Source organism: Zeugodacus cucurbitae, chromosome 3 (assembly GCF_028554725.1).
Source record: "Zeugodacus cucurbitae isolate PBARC_wt_2022May chromosome 3, idZeuCucr1.2, whole genome shotgun sequence".
NCBI lineage: Eukaryota > Metazoa > Arthropoda > Insecta > Diptera > Tephritidae > Zeugodacus > Zeugodacus cucurbitae.
Window position 1 is genome coordinate 56,557,347 of NC_071668.1, and position 22,862 is coordinate 56,580,208.

At 35.7% G+C, this 22,862-nt stretch overlaps 1 protein-coding gene across 9 annotated transcripts; it reads right to left on the reverse strand.

Annotated features, from left to right (window-relative positions):
- Positions 1-4,283: 4,283 nt before the first annotated feature.
- Positions 4,284-22,767, reverse strand: LOC114805203 (GATA zinc finger domain-containing protein 14). 9 transcript variants are annotated; one of them, XM_054227051.1, is made up of 7 exons: positions 22,185-22,508; positions 21,969-22,117; positions 15,639-20,275; positions 15,423-15,571; positions 9,851-10,379; positions 9,635-9,783; positions 5,589-8,547 (listed from the first exon to the last, which is right to left on the reverse strand). In XM_054227051.1, exons 1-3 carry the CDS (start codon positions 22,441-22,443, stop codon positions 18,263-18,265), a joined length of 2,421 nt encoding a protein of 806 aa, XP_054083026.1. In that variant the 5' UTR covers positions 22,444-22,508; the 3' UTR covers positions 5,589-8,547; positions 9,635-9,783; positions 9,851-10,379; positions 15,423-15,571; positions 15,639-18,262. The 9 variants fall into 9 exon arrangements, with proteins under 9 accessions (XP_054083022.1, XP_054083024.1, XP_054083021.1 ...); XM_054227047.1 differs by lacking the exons at positions 21,969-22,117; positions 22,185-22,508 and having other exon boundaries at positions 4,284-8,547; positions 15,639-18,252; XM_054227052.1 differs by lacking the exons at positions 5,589-8,547; positions 9,635-9,783; positions 9,851-10,379 and adding an exon at positions 12,039-14,165.
- Between the last annotated feature and the right edge of the window lie 95 nt (positions 22,768-22,862).

The window sequence follows — 22,862 nt, forward strand, 5'->3', positions numbered from 1 at the left end:
TGAAGGGTATATTAGCTTCGGTACAGCCAAAGTTAACGTTTTTTCTTGTTTTTATTATTTTCATAACTTTTTGGGATACAATTAATTTGTTTATTAGGAATAACTGTAGAAACTGGACGAATATGTAAGAAAGCACTATCGTCAATCAATTCATCAATTATTTAGGGCCTTAAAGATTTTGCGACAAAAAAATAAAGCTTTAACACAGAAAGAAGGGGATTTTTTTAGTTTTGACCAATACTGTATATATAGTAAGACGTGCAATTTTGAATAAACAAATTAACTTGTGGCATGAAATGTAAATATACAAAAAAATATTTGTATAACGGAATAATAATGAAACAGTTAAACAAATAACGTATGAAGGGAATTTAGTTTTCTATATTAATATTAAATTATATATTATTATTAAAGGTAAAGTTGAAGGTAAATGCTTTCATGTTATGGATGAAGGTGAATTTGTGTGTAAATATTTGTGCAATTGTATTTTTTAAAACTTTGCAAACAACGAGACGTGAGTAAATATGGAAATAATTTGATGAAATTTGTAAAACAAAACACTAATCTTTCATTTTTGGCACTATGGGAGTGTATTGTACTATAGATGGGCGAAATCGGCCCATTACCACGCCCATAAAATTGCTAAAGCTAATAAAAACATAAAAAAATAAAATAAATTTGAAAATGGAGATCTGAACTCAAACGGTATATTTGCGAATTTTTTTAAGAAAGTGACTGTAGCATTCTACTAAAGCAATCTCCCAAGCAAAAGATATTTTGAAATCTTTTTGAAGTGCATTAACTCACTAAAAAAAGTGAGTGAAGAGGAAGGCTGCACTCAAATTGTTATGGAATTTTAATAATAGGCGTGTCGCCGCCCACTTCCATATCTCAGGCACCACTCGATCAAATTCGGTACGAAATATTTCATAGCTATCCTGATATTACGAACAAATGGAACTCAGGATTAGCGGCTTTTAATGAAAATATCTTTCTTTCATATAATCTTTCATACATATAATTCCTAGAAAGTCAGACGGATTATTATACTCTCACAATATACAATACAATACAAGAAAGTATTATAGTTTTGTTCACATAACGGTTGTTTGTGTCAGCCAGAAATAAAAAAGTTAGATATATGTAGGGTTGTATATACTAAAGTGATCAGGGTGACGAGAAGAGTTGATATCCGAATGTCTGTCCGTTTGTCCGGCTGTTCGTGCAAGCGGTAACTTGAGTAAAAGTTGAGATATCTTAATAGAATTTGGTACACATATTCCTGGGTACCCTGAGTAGGTTGGTATTGTATAAGAGCGAAATCGGACCATTTACCCACAAAATTGAGAAACCCAAAAACATATAAGCCATAAATAAAGTTATAAAAGTAAACTTTGGTACAAAGGATCGCACTATTTTGATGTAATTTGTTTGGGAAAGTGGTTGTGGCCCCACCCCTACTAAGTTTTTTATATATCTCGTAAACTACTAAAGCTGTATCAACCAAAATCTCCGCGGTCATTTGCTTTAGCCACTTTCTTATATAGTCTAAAAATAGAGGAAATCGGATTATAACCATGTAATTTAGTAAGGAAAAACACTAGAAATATTAAATTTCACGGTGAAGTTAACACAGAAGGGCTGCACTCAAATTTATATGTATGTATGTATGTAATTGTCGTAGAAACCGTTTATCCGATTTTAGCCGAATCGATGATAGCTCGTCATTCTTCTCCCTCCCTCGCAACTCTTCACCTGGTTTTTCCGACGGAGTGGAAGCTTTTCTCTTCCTCTGCTTCCACCGGCGGGTACTGCATAGAACATCTTCAAAGCTGGACTATTTTCGTCCATTCTGACAACATGACCCGCGGCCTTTTTATTCGCTGAACTATGTCAATTTCGTCGTATAAATTGTACAGCTCATCGTTCTATCGTCTGCGGTATTCGCTGTTGCCAATGTTCGGAGGACCATAAATCTTGCGCAATTCGTTCGAAAACTTTCAACGAAATTCGATACATACCATTTGCAATCCCAAAGCTATAGTTTGAAAATGCGCGAAATCGGCTTTCAACCACATCTACTTTCTCTATGCCACAATTTTGAAGTCCATCTGATATACGGATTTTCATACTTCCGGTAGACTACATACCGTATATATCGGTTAATATGTAAGATTAATAGAAGAATTAAGTGAACGTATAATCTTGGAGATGCCTTTTTAAATGAGTTAACTGGACAAGTAGTTCAAGAGATATATATGAATATAAATAACGGGTGATTTTTTTGAGGTTAGGATTTTCATGCATTAGTATTTGACAGATCACGTGGGATTTCAGACATGGTGTCAAAGAGAAAGATGCTCAGTATGCTTTGACATTTCATCATGAATAGACTTACTAACGAGCAACGCTTGCAAATCAATGAATTTTATTACCAAAATCAGTGTTCGGTTCGAAATGTTTTTATCGACAAATTTTGTTCAGCGATGAGGCTCATTTCTGGTTGAATGGCTACGTAAATAAGCAAAATTGCCGCATTTGGGGTGAAGAGCAACCAGAAGCCGTTCAAGAACTGCCCATGCATCCCGAAAAATGCACTGTTTGGTGTGGTTTGTACGCTGGTGGAATCATTGGACCGTATTTTTTCAAAGATGCTGTTGGACGCAACGTTACGGTGAATGGCGATCGCTATCGTTCGATGCTAACAAACTTTTTGTTGCCAAAAATGGAAGAACTGAACTTGGTTGACATGTGGTTTCAACAAGATGGCGCTACATGCCACACAGCTCGCGATTCTATGGCCATTTTGAGGGAAAACTTCGGAGAACAATTCATCTCAAGAAATGGACCCGTAAGTTGGCCACCAAGATCATGCGATTTAACGCCTTTAGACTATTTTTTGTGGGGCTACGTCAAGTCTAAAGTCTACAGAAATAAGCCAGCAACTATTCCAGCTTTGGAAGACAACATTTCCGAAGAAATTCGGGCTATTCCGGCCGAAATGCTCGAAAAAGTTGCCCAAAATTGGACTTTCCGAATGGACCACCTAAGACGCAGCCGCGGTCAACATTTAAATGAAATTATCTTTAAAAAGTAAATGTCATGAACCAATCTAACGTTTCAAATAAAGAACTTTTAAAAAAGTTATCAAGCTCTTAAAAAATCACCCTTTATATTAAACCGATGGGACTACAGGGTCTTACCCACCTTTGCAATGTAATTACTAACAAAGTGTAGCATTTTGCATTATTTAGAGACGTGTGAGTTGCTATAAAAAATGTTGATTAATGAAAAATGTTCGTTGTAGGCAATGCCAACCGTTTAATCCCATAAATTACAGACATCAAATACATTATAATGAACATGTCACGTTAATATTATATATCCTACTAAATCTATTATAAGCGATAATTTTACATAGTAGCTCAGACATGTAAAAGATTGCAGATCCTTTTCCTTAGCAATTGCATAATTTAATTTAGTGGAATATTTGTAGCTTAGTATAAAATATGTTTTATTTTCAACATTTATACAACTATTCTGTATATAATTTATTTAGACTTTGCGTTTGTATACGCAAATAACAAAATTGATATGCTTTAACAGTAGAATAAACATCAAATTGTGAATAATTTTATTGAAATATTTTCTAGCAGTCGTTTATTTAATTTTCGCAAGTGTTTCTTGCTCTTATGAAATATTAAAATACACGCAAATGTATATGAATATATACATGCACACGTGTATTTCAGCATGATAATATGGCTTATAAGTTTTGGAGCAAGCTGAATATTTTACTATAAAAACCTATGCTATTCATACAGGAATTATAGTCGTACTTGTACGCCTTACAATACGGTTATTTGATAATATGAGATCTTTATATTTACTTTTGGTGGGGCTTTTAGTCCTTTCGACCAAAACTAGTTTTATAGCAGCACAAAGTACAAATCCGACAGATCCAACAACTCTCCCAGCAAATGCAGCCACCACTCCAGTAGCTGGGTCTGCAACCCCGGCACCTGTGGCAGGGCCACCAGCACCAGCTCTTCCTGCAGGATCTCCAACCCCAGCGCCAGCCGCAGGATCTCCAAATCCAGCGGGCAGCGGCAGTGCGGCTAGCAATGCTGCAGCCAGAAGAAGACGTGCCGCAAGAAGAAGACGCGCAGCAAGACGTGCACGTAGAAGACGACAACGGGCAGCTAGAAGAAGAAGGCGTCAGAATAGGCGACGAAGGCAACAACAAAGAAGAAGAAGACGACCAAACCGCGGTGGACGAAGAGGTGCCCGACGTCGTGCAAACTAACCCACCATAACTATTTCCCCCAATGACAATACCATTGACAACCAAACGAATATCCGAAAATGTTAACGTTTAACACTTTTAGCTTAAAATGTAATATTCTTTAATTGTATGAATACATGAGCAAATTTAAAATTTCAAATCAAATTGTTTATTTTATTAGAAGTTTTGTTTCATACCAGATCTTAAGAAAAGCGCCAAATTCTTTATTTCATTATCTTGGGTCTCGATGCAGCGATGTTTTATATTAAAATGTTTATTTTTTGAAACTGTCTTAATAAAAATAATGACACTGATACTGCGAAATGGTCGGAGGAGTGGAAACAAAACACTCGTTTGATATTTGGAGCAAGCATCCCACCAAAATCTGGCATGTCATATTTTCATATATATTATCAACAATTACAACGACGAAGTTGTAGAGTTGGTCCTATTAATAAGAATAAAATAGAAATTTGGTTGACATGAAAAGTGTATTTCTGGAGTGGTATAAACAGGCTTCTTAGTACAATATTTAGCATATTCGATTTTTTTTTCGTTTGAGTTATAGCACTTTATAACTTTTCGGACATTATGTGGGTGTGACGAAAGTCCGATTTCGATTAAAAAACTTAAAAGTGACCGTTGCAATTTAAATTCGACTTCAAGTCCTGCGAAACGGTAGTACCCACAAATATTTCCTCGAAAGGGAAGGCATGATTTTTTGCATATTCATAAAAACTTTCGCCATATACTTGTATTAAATGCAATAGAGCCGCCACATTTGCTTCAGCAGATGGCTTTCTTCCATAATTAAACCCAAAAATTCTTTCATGCATATTTGCTACATCATAACTGTTATTAGCGTTGTTTGCAAATAGATTTCGCCTAACTTTTCGCAGTACGACTGTAGATGTTGTAGGCATTGAATCGTTTGCTTGACGACGTTTGATGCCCGTAACGATCTTTTGAGTAGGCGTGGTTTCGTTACCTGCCTGCCAGTTGGTTTTTGCTTCAGCATCGAGCCGTTCTGCAAGTTGTAGTACTGTCTCTGGTTGGTTTTCTGCATTGTCTACATTTACTATCAGTTCATCACACAGTTCAAATATCCTTTGGTTAATTATCTCGCTCTTTGAACATCCAGACGTCCTTTCTTTGTTTCGGTCATACACATCCGGGAAATCATAACTGTTATTAATATCGCTTGCAAATTTTTTTATTTTAATTTTGTGCAGGGCGGCTGTTGATGATGTAGGAATTGAATCGTTTGATTGACGACGTTTGACGCCCTTAACGATCTTTTGAGTATGTGTGGTTTCGTTACGTGCTTGCCAATTGGTTTTTGTTTCAGCAACCAGCTGTTCTGTAAGTGATAGTATTGTCTCTGGTTTGTTCTCCGCTTTGTTCACATTTACTCTAGGGTCATCACAATGTTTAAATATCTCGCGTTCTGTAGATTCAGAAGTCCTCTCTTCGTTCCGGCTATCAGCATTGTCCACATTTACTGTCGGTTCATCACAAAGTTCGAATATCCTATGATTAAATATCTCACTTTCTGAATGTTGAGAAGTCCTCCGTTCGTTTCGGTGATCAGCATTGTCTACATTTACTGTCGGGTCATCACAGTGCTTAAATATCTCACTTTCTGAAGATTCAGAACTCCTCTGTTCGTTTCGGTTATCAGCATTGACTACATTTGATGTCGGATCATCACAAAGTTCGAATATCCTATGATTAAATATCTCACTTTCTGAATGTTGAGAAGTCCTCCGTTCGTTTCGGTGATCAGCATTGACTACATTTGATGTCGGATCATCACAAAGTTCGAATATCCTATGATTAAATATCTCACTTTCTGAATGTTGAGAAGTCCTCCGTTCGTTTCGGTGATCAGCATTGTCTACATTTACTGTCGGGTCATCACAGTGCTTAAATATCTCACTTTCTGAAGATTCAGAACTCCTCTGTTCGTTTCGGTTATCAGCATTGACTACATTTGATGTCGGATCATCACAAAGTTCGAATATCCTATGATTAAATATCTCACTTTCTGAATGTTGAGAAGTCCTCCGTTCGTTTCGGTGATCAGCATTGTCTACATTTACTGTCGGGTCATCACAGTGCTTAAATATCTCACTTTCTGAAGATTCAGAACTCCTCTGTTCGTTTCGGTTATCAGCATTGACTACATTTGATGTCGGATCATCACAAAGTTCGAATATCCTATGATTAAATATCTCACTTTCTGAATGTTGAGAAGTCCTCCGTTCGTTTCGGTGATCAGCATTGACTACATTTGATGTCGGATCATCACAAAGTTCGAATATCCTATGATTAAATATCTCACTTTCTGAATGTTGAGAAGTCCTCCGTTCGTTTCGGTGATCAGCATTGTCTACATTTACTGTCGGGTCATCACAGTGCTTAAATATCTCACTTTCTGAAGATTCAGAACTCCTCTGTTCGTTTCGGTTATCAGCATTGACTACATTTGATGTCGGATCATCACAAAGTTCGAATATCCTATGATTAAATATCTCACTTTCTGAATGTTGAGAAGTCCTCCGTTCGTTTCGGTGATCAGCATTGACTACATTTGATGTCGGATCATCACAAAGTTCGAATATCCTATGATTAAATATCTCACTTTCTGAATGTTGAGAAGTCCTCCGTTCGTTTCGGTGATCAGCATTGTCTACATTTACTGTCGGGTCATCACAGTGCTTAAATATCTCACTTTCTGAAGATTCAGAACTCCTCTGTTCGTTTCGGTTATCAGCATTGACTACATTTGATGTCGGATCATCACAAAGTTCGAATATCCTATGATTAAATATCTCACTTTCTGAATGTTGAGAAGTCCTCCGTTCGTTTCGGTGATCAGCATTGTCTACATTTACTGTCGGGTCATCACAGTGCTTAAATATCTCACTTTCTGAAGATTCAGAAGTCCTCTGTTCGTTTCGGTTATCAGCATTGACTACATTTGATGTCGGATCATCACAAAGTTCGAAAATCCTATGATTAAATATCTCACTTTCTGAATGTTGAGAAGTCCTTCGTTCGTTTTGGTTATTAGCATTGGCCACATTTGATGTCGGATCATCACACAGTTCAACTATTCTTTGGTAAAATATCTCACTTTCTGCATATTCAGAAGTCCTCTGTTCGTTTCTGTTATCAGCATTGTCCACATTTGATGTCGGATCATCGCACAGTTCAACTATCCTTTGGTTAAATATCTCGCTTTCTGCATATTCAGAAGTCCTCTGTTCGTTTCTGTTATCAGCATTGGCCACATTTGATGTCGGATCATCGCACAGTTCAACTATTCTTTGGTTAAATATCTCGCTTTCTGCATATTCAAAAGTCCTCTGTTCGTTTCTGTTATCCGCATTGTCCACATTTGATGTCGGATCATCACACAGTTCAACTATCCTTTGGTTCAATATCTCGCTTTCTGTATATTCAGAAGTCCTCTGTTCCTTTCTGTTATCAGCATTGTCCACATTTGGTGTCGGATCATCGCACAGTTCAACTATCCTTTGGTTAAATATCTCGCTTTCTGCATATTCAGAAGTCCTCCGTTCGTTTCGGTTATCGGCATTGTCCACATTTGATGTCGGGTCCTCACAATGTTTGAATATCTCGCTTTCTAAAGAATCGGAAGTCCTCCGTTCGTTTCGGTTATTAAGATTGTACCCATTTGTTGTCGGTTCATCACAACGTTGGAATATCCTTTCGTTAAATATCTCGCGTTCCGAACATTCGGAAGTCCTCCGTTCGTTTCGGTTATCAGCATTGTCTACATTTATTGTCGGCTCATTACAAAATTCGAATATCCTTTCCTCAAATATCTCGCAGTCTAAAGATTGAGATCTCATCACACATTCAGATGTCCGCCGTTCGTTTCGGTTATCAGCATTGTCAACATTTGCTGTCGGTGAATTCGAAAGTTGGAATACCCTTTGAGTAACTATTTCACTGTATAAAGATTTTGATCTCATCTGTTTGTTTTGGTTTTCCTCGTTGCCCACATTTATTGTCGGGTCATCACAATGTTTGAATATCTCGCTGTGTGAAGATTCAGAAGTCCTCCGTTCGTTTCGGTTATCAGCATTGTCCACATTTGATGTCGGGTCATCACAATGTTTAAATATCTTTTCGTTAAATATGTCGTCTTGTACAGACTCATCGGTTGTATGTTCATTTATATCTCGAAAAGCACATGTAGCGTCCATGCACAGTGTATTAGGCGGCATTTTCTATACAATTAAGCAAAAAAATATAACTAAGTTTTATTTATCATAGATTATATTGTTATAGTTTTAATTAAATGACTAGTGTGGTATTCTAAGTATTTAACCAATCAAAGAAAAATCAGAGTTTTGAAAAAATCGTGTTTGGTACTCTCATTACTAAATTTTGAAACTCAAAGAAGTTGGGGATTTTAGAAAATACGGTAAATGAGGAAGCAGTTCGTAGTCGGTGGAAATTTATTGTGACATTGTTATTGTCCAACACATCAAGCCCAGTTATGTAAATACTGATGAAGTAATGTGGCATCAAAAATCATACGAAACTTTTTAGAAACCCCGAGGAATACTAAGAACATGACATATTCGCAAGTTGGCAACTCAGGATATGATGAGTTGTTCCATATTAAAGCGGAATTTGGTCTATAAGTGCCAAGACAACGTGTACAACAAATTTTGAAAGAAGACTTAAATCTTAAATATGAATTCAAAGTGTTTAAACCGCGCATATAAGATCGCCATAAAAACGCATGCATCTTTTTGGAAAAATACAGATTTGAAGAAGTAGAGTTTCTAAATTTGATATTTTGTGATGAGAAAACATTAAATTTAGATGGATAATAAGTATTGGAGGGACCTACGCTCCTCGCCATACTTACTATAAGCGCAAACTTGGCGGTGGATCTCTAATGATGTGGGCTGCTCTTAGCGCCAAAGCGAAGTCTCCCATTTGCCTTGTGTCAAGTCGTATGTAAGCAAAATATATATGAAATTGCTGGACAGTGAACTTATCACGTTTGCTAAGGTATGTCACGGCGACAACTGGGTGTTCCCAATTAGCTTTTTTCTATGTTATAAAATGAAGTTTTATTAATTTGGTTACTTCTTCTTTTAGCAGGGTATATGCACAAATATCAATTTTCCTGAGGTACACATTCCTTTACGATGGTCCATATAGTAATCGGTAAAATTTAAATATGTGTCATTCAATAAAAGTTCTGAAGTAAAGATTTTTAAAATACGACTTCTACAACTGTTACCGCCATCTTTTACGACACACTTTAGTTTATATGAAAAATAATAATATTTTACGCACCAATTGTAATTCGTCCAGTTTATGTTTGATAATTGGAAAACAGAACTCATTGCCACGATCTGCAATCAGACAAGTAGGTTTTCGCATATGTGCAATGAAGCTGATGAAAGCATTGCCCGAGTCTTCATTAAATGAATCGTTGTTGGGTCCTATTTTGAAGATCAAAATCGTATATTTGTTTATACTTTTATGATATGTAAATATGTAGTTACTCACCAATTTTTTGTTTAATTGACAACTTATGCAAAATACGCGGTTTTTTTGGTATCACTAATTTCGTTGCACTGTTAATACTTTTCTTTGTTTCCGCTTCGAGTTGGTTTGTGGGAAACCCGTACATACAAAATTCATTAATTGCAATGCTGGAATCGTTTAAAGGTGAACCTTTTATTTCGTCGTTTTTTGTTTTTTTTTTGAGCAACACGAAAGAGGCTATCGTGCGCTGCTCGCAATCACGCTGAGAGCTTTCTTCCATAATACTGAGCAGCTAAATTGCGAGCGTTGCGACCACAATCACAAATGAGTTAAATTTTTACAGAATGTGGTGTGTACACCAAGCGAGTTCCAAAGCGTTTTTCTCTTATGGGTTATCAGAATCGAATAATATTATAACGGGTTGCTCTTTATTAGTGCGAGAAATACAGAAATTAAATATGTCGGCAGCTGAAGACTCTTTTTTCATTTGTTGATCCAAAATCCGAAATGCCAGAAAAAAATCCACACACAGGATGTCACACGGAAGGCTCTGTATAGAAAGAATGAAACATGTATACATAAATATATAATATAGGATATACAAATATATTTTTCGTATTAAATTTGACTTGTTGAACGTCCGTTTCAATATCAAAAAGTATTTGGAAATATTAAGTATATAAAGATAGCTTAATCATGTTCTATAATATGAAACTATATAAACATTTTATTTCTTCTAACGGTTTTGATAAGTCAAAATAATAAAATTTTATTCTTTCACTGATGATTACCGTCCAGTTTTGTTAATCCAAAGGGTTGCGGTCGTAAACATGAATGAGTTTATATTTTGCGGCCGAGCGTGCACACACTAGACGCGATCCAAAATGTATCTGAGTTTAAAATAACATTTTGGGAGATATACTTAAAGCCATACAATGTTGTTTCTTATATTTGGACCTTATCAACCGGAATTGAATGTGCGATTTATGGAATAGTAAAAAGTTAAAGTGTTTTGTGAACTTGACTACTTTATCGATTAACAGGAAAAAAGATTAACCGATTTGATTGTTGTTGTTGTGGTGACCAATCTAATCTAAATTAATCTCCACTTTTTGCATTTATAGCTTATCGCTTCAAACATTAGACGTTATGACTTTTTCTAATTAATTTATACCGTTCATGTTATATTTGTATTATCGCAACATGCTGCACAGAGTATAATAGATTGTCCTAAAACTAAACGTTTGATATAGGATTATAATCTATTTTTCATATTTGGTACAGAAGACCACACTAGGGAGGGGCATATTTGGTTACATTTTTTTGCGATTGTGGGCTTGACAGCGCGCTTATATCTTAGCAAATTTAAAAGAAAAAAGAATGTGATTAATACGAATGATGGATTTGTTTGTAGAGAAATAATAGAAATAGGAGGTACATCTCCTAGATCACCATTTCATAACATTTTCAAGCAAGAAGTAGAACCAAAAGGGATATGCAAAACGACTTTTTTAGAATATCTGAAAGTTTTGCCGATATTTTATAAATAGCCAGCCACAGGCCCTGTGTTCCTCATATTCGGTATCTGGGACTTTGAAAGATTATAATTTCGTCAACGTTTAGATGAAACGTGGCACACATTCAATGTAAAGGCGTTTAATGCCGATATATTTTATTGGTTCATTCCAGCTTTCCAAGTGTTCGATACAGTACCCGCTGATGGAAGCAGAGTAAGAGGAAGAGGAAGAGGTCCACTAATTTGGGAAAATAAGATGAAGAGTGACCTGGTTTCATTTGGTATTTCCAATTAGCGCTAAATCGCGCGAAAGAGAGACGAGTGGAGCGCTAGCGGAACGTGAAAGCGGTGCCAATTACATACATACATTTGTGGCTAAGTATAAAATATGCTTAATTAACAACATACAGACAACTTTTCTGTGTATAATTTATTTAAACTTTTATACAAAACCAAATAATGATATTGATATGCTTTTACAGTAGAATAAACATCAAATTGCGAATAATTATATTTGAACATTTTCAAGCGGTTGTTTATTTAACGTTCACAAGTGTTTCTTTTAAATATTTCATCATGATAATATGAATAGTTTTGGAGCAAGCTGAATATTTTACTATAAAAACCTATGCTATTCATACACGAAGCATAGTCGTACTTGTACGTCTTGCAATACGGTTATTTGAGAATATGAAATCTTTATATTTACTTTTGGTGGGGCTTTTAGTCCTTTCGACCAAAACTAGTTTTATAGCAGCACAAAGTTCAAATCCGACAGATCCAACAACTCTCCCAGCAAATGCAGCCACCACTCCAGTAGCTGGGTCTGCAACCCCGGCACCTGTGGCAAGGCCACCAGCACCAGCTCCTCCTGCAGGATCTGCAAATCCAGCGCCAGTAGCAGGATCTCCAACCCCAGCGCCAGCCGCAGGATCTCCAAATCCAGCGGGCAGCGGCAGTGCGGCTAGCAATGCTGCAGCCAGAAGAAGACGTGCCGCAAGAAGAAGACGCGCAGCAAGACGTGCACGTAGAAGACGACAACGGGCAGCTAGAAGAAGAAGGCGTCAGAATAGGCGACGAAGGCAACAACAAAGAAGAAGAAGACGACCAAACCGCGGTGGACGAAGAGGTGCCCGACGTCGTGCAAACTAACCCACCATAACTATTTCCCCCAATGACAATATCATTGACAACCAAACGAATATCCGAAAATGTTAACGTTTAACACTTTTAGCTTAAAATGTAATATTCTTTAATTGTATGAATACATGAGCAAATTTAAAATTTCAAAACAAATTGTTTATTTTATTAGAAGGTTGGTTGCATACCAGATCTTAAGAAAAGCGTTAAATTCTTTAATTCATTATCTTGGGTCTCGATTAACTCAAGCTTTCTAGGCGTATGAGCTGCCCAGAAAAAGGTATTAAACAAAGTTATCATAAATTATCGAAGTTATCGTATTGTAAAGATACATATACTTTCATATATTTTAACGATTGCTTAGATTATAAATTTTTTAGAGTATAATTGTTTACTGTCTTTGACAAGTTTTGTAGGTTCGTCATCTCTATGGCAGATTGCCGATTGAAGCTGTGTCGGATAGCTGAGAGAGCAGACATATCAGAAACCAATGAGCTTTTTAACTAGCGGACTTTATGCGATGACCCCTCTCTTAGCTCCACATCTTGGCAGGCAAATATTTCTATCATCTGAACTGTCAAATCGACTGAGAAAAAAAAAACATTTTTATATTAAGACAGTTCCTACACAATGGAAATGTGCGGAGGTTATAATGATTCCAACAACCAAACAAACCCGAAAATATTTTGTTGTCCTACCGTTCTATTAGCTTGCTGTGGTCATTCTCTAAAGTATTCGAAAGAATACTTCTGAGTAGATTGTTACCAGTTTTGGATAAATGCAATATAATACCGGAACATCAGTTTGGGTTTAGGAGAGGTCATGGTACTCCAGAGCAATGTCATCGTATATTGAATATAATTACAGTATTCCTTGATATACAACAATCAAATTGACCGAGTCTGTCCTTTACATAATATTCACTGCTGATCTTCCTGTTGTCGATGATGTTCATGTAGCCACTTACGCAGATGATACAGCTATAATTGTATCCAAAAGTACTGCGGTAGTAGTAACTCAAGTTATTCAAAATGAAATAACTGAAATTCAGCGATGACTTAAGAAATGGAAAATAAAGGTAAATACTGAGAAATCGAAACACGTCACATTTGCATTGAGAAGAGGAGATTGTCCGCCGGTATTTTTAAATAATACACAAATTCGTCATAGTGATTCTGCAAAGTATCTCGGACTCGATATAAATCGAAGAGTAACTTGGGAAAGCCACATTAAAGGCTTGAGAAAGAAACTCAAGATAAAAACAAAAAACAAAAAACAACAAGAAAAAACGTTAACTTCGGCTGTACCGAAGCTAATATAAGCTGCTTTAGACGTTGTGGGCGCTGAATCGGTTGATTGACGACGCGTGACGCCTGTACCGATTTGTTTAGCAGGTGTGGTCTCGTGCTTACCAGTTGGTTTTTGTTTCGAGCCGTGCTGCAAATGTTAGTACTGTCTCTGGTTGGTTCTCTGCATTGGCAACATTTACTGTCGGTTCATCAAAAAGTTCAAATATCAGACTTTAGATTTATATTCACTGTCGGCTCATAACACATTTCAAATATCCTTTGGTTAAATATGTCGGCTTCTCCAGACTCAGGCGTTGTACGTATAGATGAACGTACATATATTTCGAAAATCACATGTAGCGTCCAGACATAGTATATTGGGCGACATTTTCTATATATATAAATAAAAAATAACACTTGATAAAATAAAAAAAAAATTGGTATGAATGTAGGTACGTTTGTATTAAAAAGTAAGGTCTAGTAAAGTGCTTGAACCATTTTAATAAAAAAAAAAACTATTTTCTTTTTAGGGTTCAGTAATTTGTATGAGGCGGTTTTTGGTTCATTGCCACAAGTGTTATTTATTATAGTATAAATTGTTATACAGTATTCTCCGTTTAAATGCCCCTTTTTAACATGCTAGACTTTTGAGACACTTAAACTGGAATGGCGCTTAAATGAATTCCGCTTAAGTGCCTCGAGGTACTTAGCTTTTTGTCAAATACTTCCATATAATATTTTTTCTTTTAGAATGAAAGTCATATTTTTTTCTTATTATTAACAAAAATACTTTTAAATAACAATAAATATGGAAAAAAACATTACAAAACAAATACTAAAAGGCACTTAAAAAAAGGAAAATTGCAAACAATTTTTTACTTGTGGCTTAAATAGGCACTTATAAGCGGAGTCGTATAAATCGTACAGCTACAGCTAATCGTTCCATCGTCTGCGGAATTCGCCGTTGCCAATGCTTAAGGGACCATAAATCTTCCGCAAAATCTTTCTCTCGAAAACTCTTAGTGTCGCGTCATCGGCATTGGTTTTTGTTCGTCGAGAGAGGATTTTACTTTTCAATTGCCTACTCAGTCCAAAGTAGCACCTGTTGGCCAGAGCGATTCTGCGTTAAATTTCCAGGCTGACATTCTAAGAGATATACCCTTTGGAAATTCATGTCAGTATGAATGTAAAACTATCTCAAAACTAATTTTTTCAAGCCTTTGGACACGACTTCTCAAAAAGTTATGAAGCGATTTTGTTAAAATTTAGTACACATCTCTGAAATAACATTATCTAGTTAATGAACGTAGGTTTTTTCTATCTTTATCATATATCTTTGATATGCTGAATTGTTTAAATGCAATATGTGACTATATATATTAAGAAAAAAATGGTAAAAAACTCACCTAACCCCTTATTTTCATTTTACCGTAATCTAACATGATTTCACAAATTTTCACTATGTTTTCTGTCATTACTGCCTCTTGGAGCTTTTTGGTCTATATAGTAATTCAAATCGGTAAAATTTAAATATTTAATAACGATAATTTATGGAGTAAAGATTTTTAAAATACGACTTCTACAACTGTCACCGCCATCTTTTACAACGCACTTTAGTTTATACGAAAAATAATAATATTTTACGCACCAATTGTAATTCGTCCAGTTTGCGTTTGATTATTGGAAAACAAAACGCATTCCCACGATCTGCAACCAGACAAGTAGGTTTTCGCATATGTGCAATGAAGCTGATGAAAGCATTGCCCGAGTCTTCATTAAATGAATCGTTGTTGGGTCCTATTTTGAAGATCAAAATCCCATATTTGTTTATACTTTTATAATATGTAAATATGTAGTTACTCACCAATTTTTTGTTTGATTGACAACTTATGCAAAATACGCGGTTCTTCTGGTATCACTAATTCCGTTCCACTGTTTATACTTTCCTTTGCTTCCGCTTCGAGTTGGTTTATGGAAATGCCGTACATACAAAACTCATCAATCACAATGCTGGAATCGTTTAAAGGTGAACCATTTATTTCGTCGTTTTTTGTGTTTATATTGAGCAACACGAAAGAGGCTATCGTGTGCTGCTCGCGATCATGCTTTGAGCTTTCTTCCATAACACTGAGCAGCTAAACTGCGAGCGTTACGACCAGAAACACGATTGCAAGATCGGGTGTGTACAGAGTGTACAGAGTGAATTTAAAATCAACAACGAAAATGTGAGCGCATGCAAGTTTGATCGGCTGATCCGAACAGTGTGATTATTCGGCTGTTGAGCGCGTACGAATGTTTTTCATTCAGCCGATGCCGTTCTCTGGTGTACACCAAGCGAGTTCCAAAGCGACTTCCGGTAGGCTTTATACTGCATATACATATGCACCCGAACTTAGCATTTCCTTACTTGTTGTTATAAAAAATATCGCATCATTTACAGGATGACTAATGAATATTGGATAAAAAGCTTAACTTTGCGAGCACTGAACAAATTGCCAAATAAGAATGACAATGCATTTTATATTTTGCGGCCGAGTGCGCGTGTATACTAGGCGCGATCCAATGTGTATCTGAGTTTAAAAGTCCTTTTTTCGATGATATGTACAAAAAAATTTAAAACTTGTTGTTTGTTTTTTTTTTAGACCTTATCAACCGGAATTAAATGTACGATTTATGGAATGGTAAAAAGTTAAAAGTTTTGTATAGATACTTGACTACTTTATCGATCAACAGGAAAAACAAATTAACTAATTAGATTGTTGTAATCTAAATGAATCCACACTTCATCAAGTTGCTTTATAAAAATACATGCATACCATGGTACTTTTATACTCTCGCAACAAAATTGCTAAGGAGTATAATAATTTTGTTCACTTAGCGGTTGTTTGTAACACCCAGATGTAGGGTTATATATACCAAAGTGATCAGGGTGAAGAGTGGAGTTCAAATCCGGATGTCTGTCTGTCCGTCCGTTTGTGGCGAAATCCGAAAACACATGAAAGATTTGGAAAGTAGATTTAAGTATTTCATTGTGATAAATAAATAAACATTATAAGATATAAATAAGAAGGCGAAGAATCTTCGAAAATTGGTGAAGATGAGTTTTTTGAAAATGAAGATATGTATGTAAGCTGTGGAAATGGTAACGAGTTGAATGTTCAGATAATGATGATAAAAAATATATTATGCAATAGGTTGTGTACCCAATATCATAAGATTACTAGGAATGATGGATTTTTTTGTAGAGAAATAAATAGGAAATAGTAGGTACGTCCGCAAGATCACCATTTCATACAATTTTCAAGCAATAGGATATTCAAAACGTAATAAATCAATCCACACTTTTCTTTAAATTATTTTGGATTACGAGCATGATGTCCTAGCCATAGTGGCAAAATGTCACGAATCTTGGACTGCATCAGACTGGGGAAATATTATTTTTAACGGCGAAACTAAATTTAATTTGTTTGGTCGCGACGGAAATGCCACAGTACGTTGTAGGAAAGGAGAGCGTTGCATGGAAAGCTGTATTTTGCCTCCTCAAAGCACACGGTTTACTCACCATTAGCAGAACTTACAGGTAATAAAATCAAAAGATTGTTATTGAGTTGAGCCTCTCTCGTGAGCAGGAAACTATAGAGATTTCAATCCAATTGAGAACTCTGGCATTATATGAGCAAACAGATAAGAGAAGAGGTTCGAAAAAGTTTAAAAGAAATGGAAAAAATATTACTGATGTTTAGAATGACGAAATTAATGAAACTTTTATTTATACTCTTGCAATTTGCCAGGACGAAATTCCCTCTGAATTTCTTTACAATATCTGAGAGTGTTACCGAGAAAGTCAGCGATAGCCTTATAATCGGTATCGGTATCTGGGACCTTGAAAGGTTATAATTTTGACAAATCCTAGACGAACCGTGGTACACCTTCCATCTAGTAATTTGTAAGGAGTTTATTTCCGATATGTTTTATTGGTTCCATTTGGATTTGATTTACATGGATTAAATTGAGATATACATACTTATATTGTAAAGATAAACAATCAATTAGAGTTTAAACGTATGTTAAAATTATGTCATATTTCCATTTTCAAACTGTAACTTTCAAATAACAAGTACTAATTACTATGTACTAATTGACCCAAATGAGAACGGTGTCTCGCCAATTGTTCAATTTTAATACCAATTTGAATGCAACTTTTCGTTATCATCGTTATTGAAAAATGCATGCTTCAGTCGTTGAGTGGGTGTGGTTATTCTCCGTTATTTTGGTTAGTAGTTTTGCCAAGGAACACGTGTGTCAAGTTACATTAAGATGTCTCAATTCTTATTCTAGTTACCGCTTGCACGGACGACGAACAGCCAGACAACCGGATTTCAAATCTTTTCGTCAACTTATTTAGTTTAGGGGTTACAAATAACCGTTAGGTGAAAAAATATATGTAATTATATTCTGTACAACATCTTGTGAAAGTGCAAGAAATGCTTAAAATTGTTCGTCGCAAACTGGATTCGATTTCAGTTCCTGTTGAATGGTGGTACCCACTAATATTTCCTCGAAAGGGAATGCATGATTGTTTGCATATTCATAAAAATGCCCTCTATATACTTCTATTAAATGCAATAGAGCCGCCACATTAGCTTCAGCAGATGTCTCTCTTCTATAATTAACTTTAAAAATTCTTTCATACATATCTGCTAAATCATAACTCTTATTGGTATTTTGTTCAGTTACAAATAGTTTTCGTCTAACTTTTCGCAGTGCGGCTGTAGATGTTGTAGGCGTTGAATCGTTTGATTGATGACGTTTGATGCCCGGAACGATTTTTTTAGCAGGTGTGGTTTCGTTACCATCCCGCCATTGGGCGGTTTCTGTTTCAGCATCGAAACGTTCTGAAAGTGTTAGTACTGTCTCTGGTTGGTTCTCTACCTTGTCAACATTTACTGTCGGTTCATCACAAAGTTCAAATATCCTTTGGTTAAATATCTCGTTTTCTAAATATTCAGACATCCTTTCTTTGTTTCCGTCATACATATCCGGTAAATCATAACTTTTATTGATATCGCTTGCAAACTTTTTTCTTTCAATTTTGTGCAGTGCGGCTGTAAATGTTGTAGGCGTTGAATCGTTTGATGGACGACGTATGACGCCCCTAACGATTTTTTGAGTAAGTGTGCATACATTATCTGCTTGCCAGTTGGTTTTTGTTTCAGTATCGAGACGTTCTGAAAGTGTTAGTACTGTCTCTGGTTGGTTCTCTGCCTTGTCAACATTTACTGTCGGTTCATCACAAAGTTCAAATATCCTTTGGTTAAATATATCGTTTTCTAAATATTCAGACATCCTTTCTTTGTTACCGTCATACATATCCGGTAAATCATAACTTTTATTGATATCGCTTGCAAACTTTTTTCTTTCAATTTTGTGCAGTGCGGCTATAGATGTTGTAGGCGTTGAATCGTTTGATGGACGACGTTTGACGCCCCTTTCGATTTTTTGAGTAGGTGTACATTCATTATCTGCTTGCCAGTTGGTTTTTGTTTCAGTATCGAGACGTTCTTGAAGTGTTAGTACTGTCTCTGGTTGGTTCTCTGCATTGTCAACATTTACTGTCGGTTCATCACAAAGTTCAAATATCCTTTGGTTAAATATATCGTTTTCTAAATATTCAGACATCCTTTCTTTGTTACCGTCATACATATCCGGTAAATCATAACTTTTATTGATATCGCTTGCAAACTTTTTTCTTTCAATTTTCTGCAGTGCGGCTGTAGATGTTGTAGGCGTTGAATCGTTTGATGGACGACGTTTGACGCCCCTTTCGATTTTTTGAGTAGGTGTACATTCATTATCTGCTTGCCAGTTGGTTTTTGTTTCAGTATCGAGACGTTCTTGAAGTGTTAGTACTGTCTCTGGTTGGTTCTCTGCATTGTCAACATTTACTGTCGGTTCATCACAAAGTTCAAATATCCTTTGGTTAAATATATCGTTTTCTAAATATTCAGACATCCTTTCTTTGTTACCGTCATACATATCCGGTAAATCATAACTTTTATTGATATCGCTTGCAAACTTTTTTCTTTCAATTTTGTGCAGTGCGGCTGTAGATGTTGTAGGCGTTGAATCGTTTGATGGACGACGTATGACGCCCCTAATGATTTTTTGATTAGGTGTGCATTCATTATCTGCTTGCCAGTTGGTTTTTGTTTCAGCAGCGAGCCGTTCTGCAAGTGTAAGTACTGTCTCTGGTTGGTTCTCTGCATTGTCAAAATTTACTGTCGGGTCATCACCATGTTTAAACTTCACACTTTCTGAAGATTCAGAATTTCTCCGTTCGTTTCGGTTATCAGAATTGTTCATATTTACTGTCGGTTCATCACACATTTCAAATATCCTTTGGTTAAATATGTCGGCTTCTGAAGACTCAGTCTTTGTATGTTCATCTATATCTGCAAAAGCACATGTAGCGTCCATGCATAGTGTATTGGGCGGCATTTTCTATACATATAAATAAAAAATAACAAAATTTAAGAAATAAATAGCAAAATTTAAGAAATAAGAAAGTGCTTGAAGCAATTATAAAGAAGTAAGGAAGGGCTAAGTTCGGGTGTAACCAAACATTTATTACTCTCGCAATTTATTTAATTAATTTTATTAGTATAACACTCAATTTGACTCACATATTCGTCATATATATGGTATGTAGTCCATTGAAAGTTTGAAAACCCTAATATTAGATATATGGGAGCTAGAGGAAGTTACGACCCGATTTCACTCATTTTTGGCGCGGAAACATATTATTGAAAGAAAAGTATTCCTGCTGAATTTCTTCTAAATATCTGAGAGACTTACTATATTTTCGGTAAAAAAATGTATTCGATGCTCTGAGGTCCCATGTTCGATATATAGAGCCTAGTTTACTTATGCCACACTATAAGTGCAGTATAGGTTTATATATTGAAAAACTACGATTCAGATCGACTTCCAAGTTCTTGTATATGGGAAGTAGGGGTAGTTGTGAACTGATTTCATAACATATAATTGGGAAGCCAGGAAGATATTATGAACCGAATATTTAAGATTTTTTAAGGTGGGCCGATTTCTTCCATTTTTGAACTACATAAAAGGCTAAAAGAAACGACTCTAGAGAGTTTGATTGATATAGCTTTAATAGTTTACGAGATATTTACAAAAAAATTAGTAGGGGGCGGGTTTACGCCCACTTCCCCACAATAAAAACATCCATGGTGCGATCCTTTGTACCAAATTATAATTTTATAGCTTAATTTATGGCTTTGTTATCCGATCTTAGTCCGATTTCGAACTTAATCTTCTTATGGTGCCAAGAAATGTGTGTACCAAGTTTCATCAAGATATCTCAATTTTTACTGAAGTTACAGCTTGCACGGACGGACGGACGGACTGACGGATAGACAGACATCCGGATTTCAACTCTACTCGGTACCCTGATGTCTTTGGGATACAAAACCCTATTTCTCCCTCGTTTAGTTTTAGGACTTACAAAAACCGTTATGTGAACAAAACTATAATACTCTCTTTAGCAACTTTGTTGCGAGAGTATAAAAAATAAAGGAAAGTAACGGAAAATTTTATAGAATAGAATGGATGAGGATGCAATTCATAGTTCCGACTTTAACGTGGTGCAGGAGCACTACCCTTTTCTTGCCTAAATCGGGCCGTTTTCCCGCAATTCGCCGTCGAATAGACCCACTAATAAAAGTATTGTACGATCTTACACTTTGTAAATCACATAATACGGAAATGTTTTCTCTCGCTACAACAAAACGAAAATCTCCAACTAGAGTAAAGCATTTTTGTAACCGTTCTGCAACATATTAAAACCATGGCGATAAAAAGTTTTTTCATTTGTAAAAATTGAATTCGTGAATAATGAGAGCTACGCGTTCCTTTGCAATGGTAATAATGTTAACTAACGCCTTAATTTCATTTTACTGTAATCCAACATAATTTCATGAATGTTCACTATGATTTCTGTAATTAGTGGCTCTTGTCACTCCATATAGGATGTCAATTCAAAAAAAAAAAATATATATATTTAATAACGATAATTTATGGAGTAAAGATTTTTAAAATACGACTTTTACAACTATCACCGCCATCTTTTACGACCCACTTTAGTTTATATGAAAAATAATAATATTTTACGCACCAATTGTAATTCGTCCAGTTTGTGTTTGATAATTGGAAAACAGAACTCATTGCCACGATCTGCAACCAGACAAGTAGGTTTTCGCATATGCGCTATGAAGCTGATGAAAGCATTGCCCGAGTCTTCATTAAATGAATCGTTGTTGGGTCCTATTTTGAGGATCAAAATCGTATATTTGTTTATACTTTTATAATATGTAAATATGTAGTTACTCACCAATTTTTTGTTTAATTGACAACTTATGCAAAATACGCGGTTTTTTTGGTATCACTAATTCCGTTACACTGTTAATACTTTTCTTTGTTTCCGCTTCGAGTTGGTTTATGGAAATGCCGTACATACAAAACTCATCAATCGCAATGCTGGAATCGTTTAAAGGTGAACCATTTATTTCGTCGTTTTTTGTTTTTATTTTGAGCAACACGAAAGAGGCTATCGGGCGCTGCTCGCGATCACGCTGTGAGCTTTCTTCCATAATACTGAGCAGCTAAACTGCAAGCGTTGCGACCACAATCACGAATGAGTTAAATATTTGCAATATCGGCGATAACCAAAACGTATCTGAGCATTAACATACTCAGAGAACTTGCAAATAAGTTCTCTGCGCAAACACACAATCACGACGCCTCTATCAAGCAGCAATCTCGGATTTTGTGTATACATACATTCGTAATATCGAGTTCATCCAATTTCCAGCTTTCGTTATATAGAGTCATCAATGTATTGAAAAACAGCGTTCGTTATATTGAACAATCGTTATATCGGCGTTCGTTATACTGGAGCACCAATGTATATTTATTTCTATTATTTATTAATTTTTGTTCCAGAAATTTATGATTTAAAAAATCAAAATATTTAAATGCAATGAAATATTTGTTTTTCACTTGTGATTTG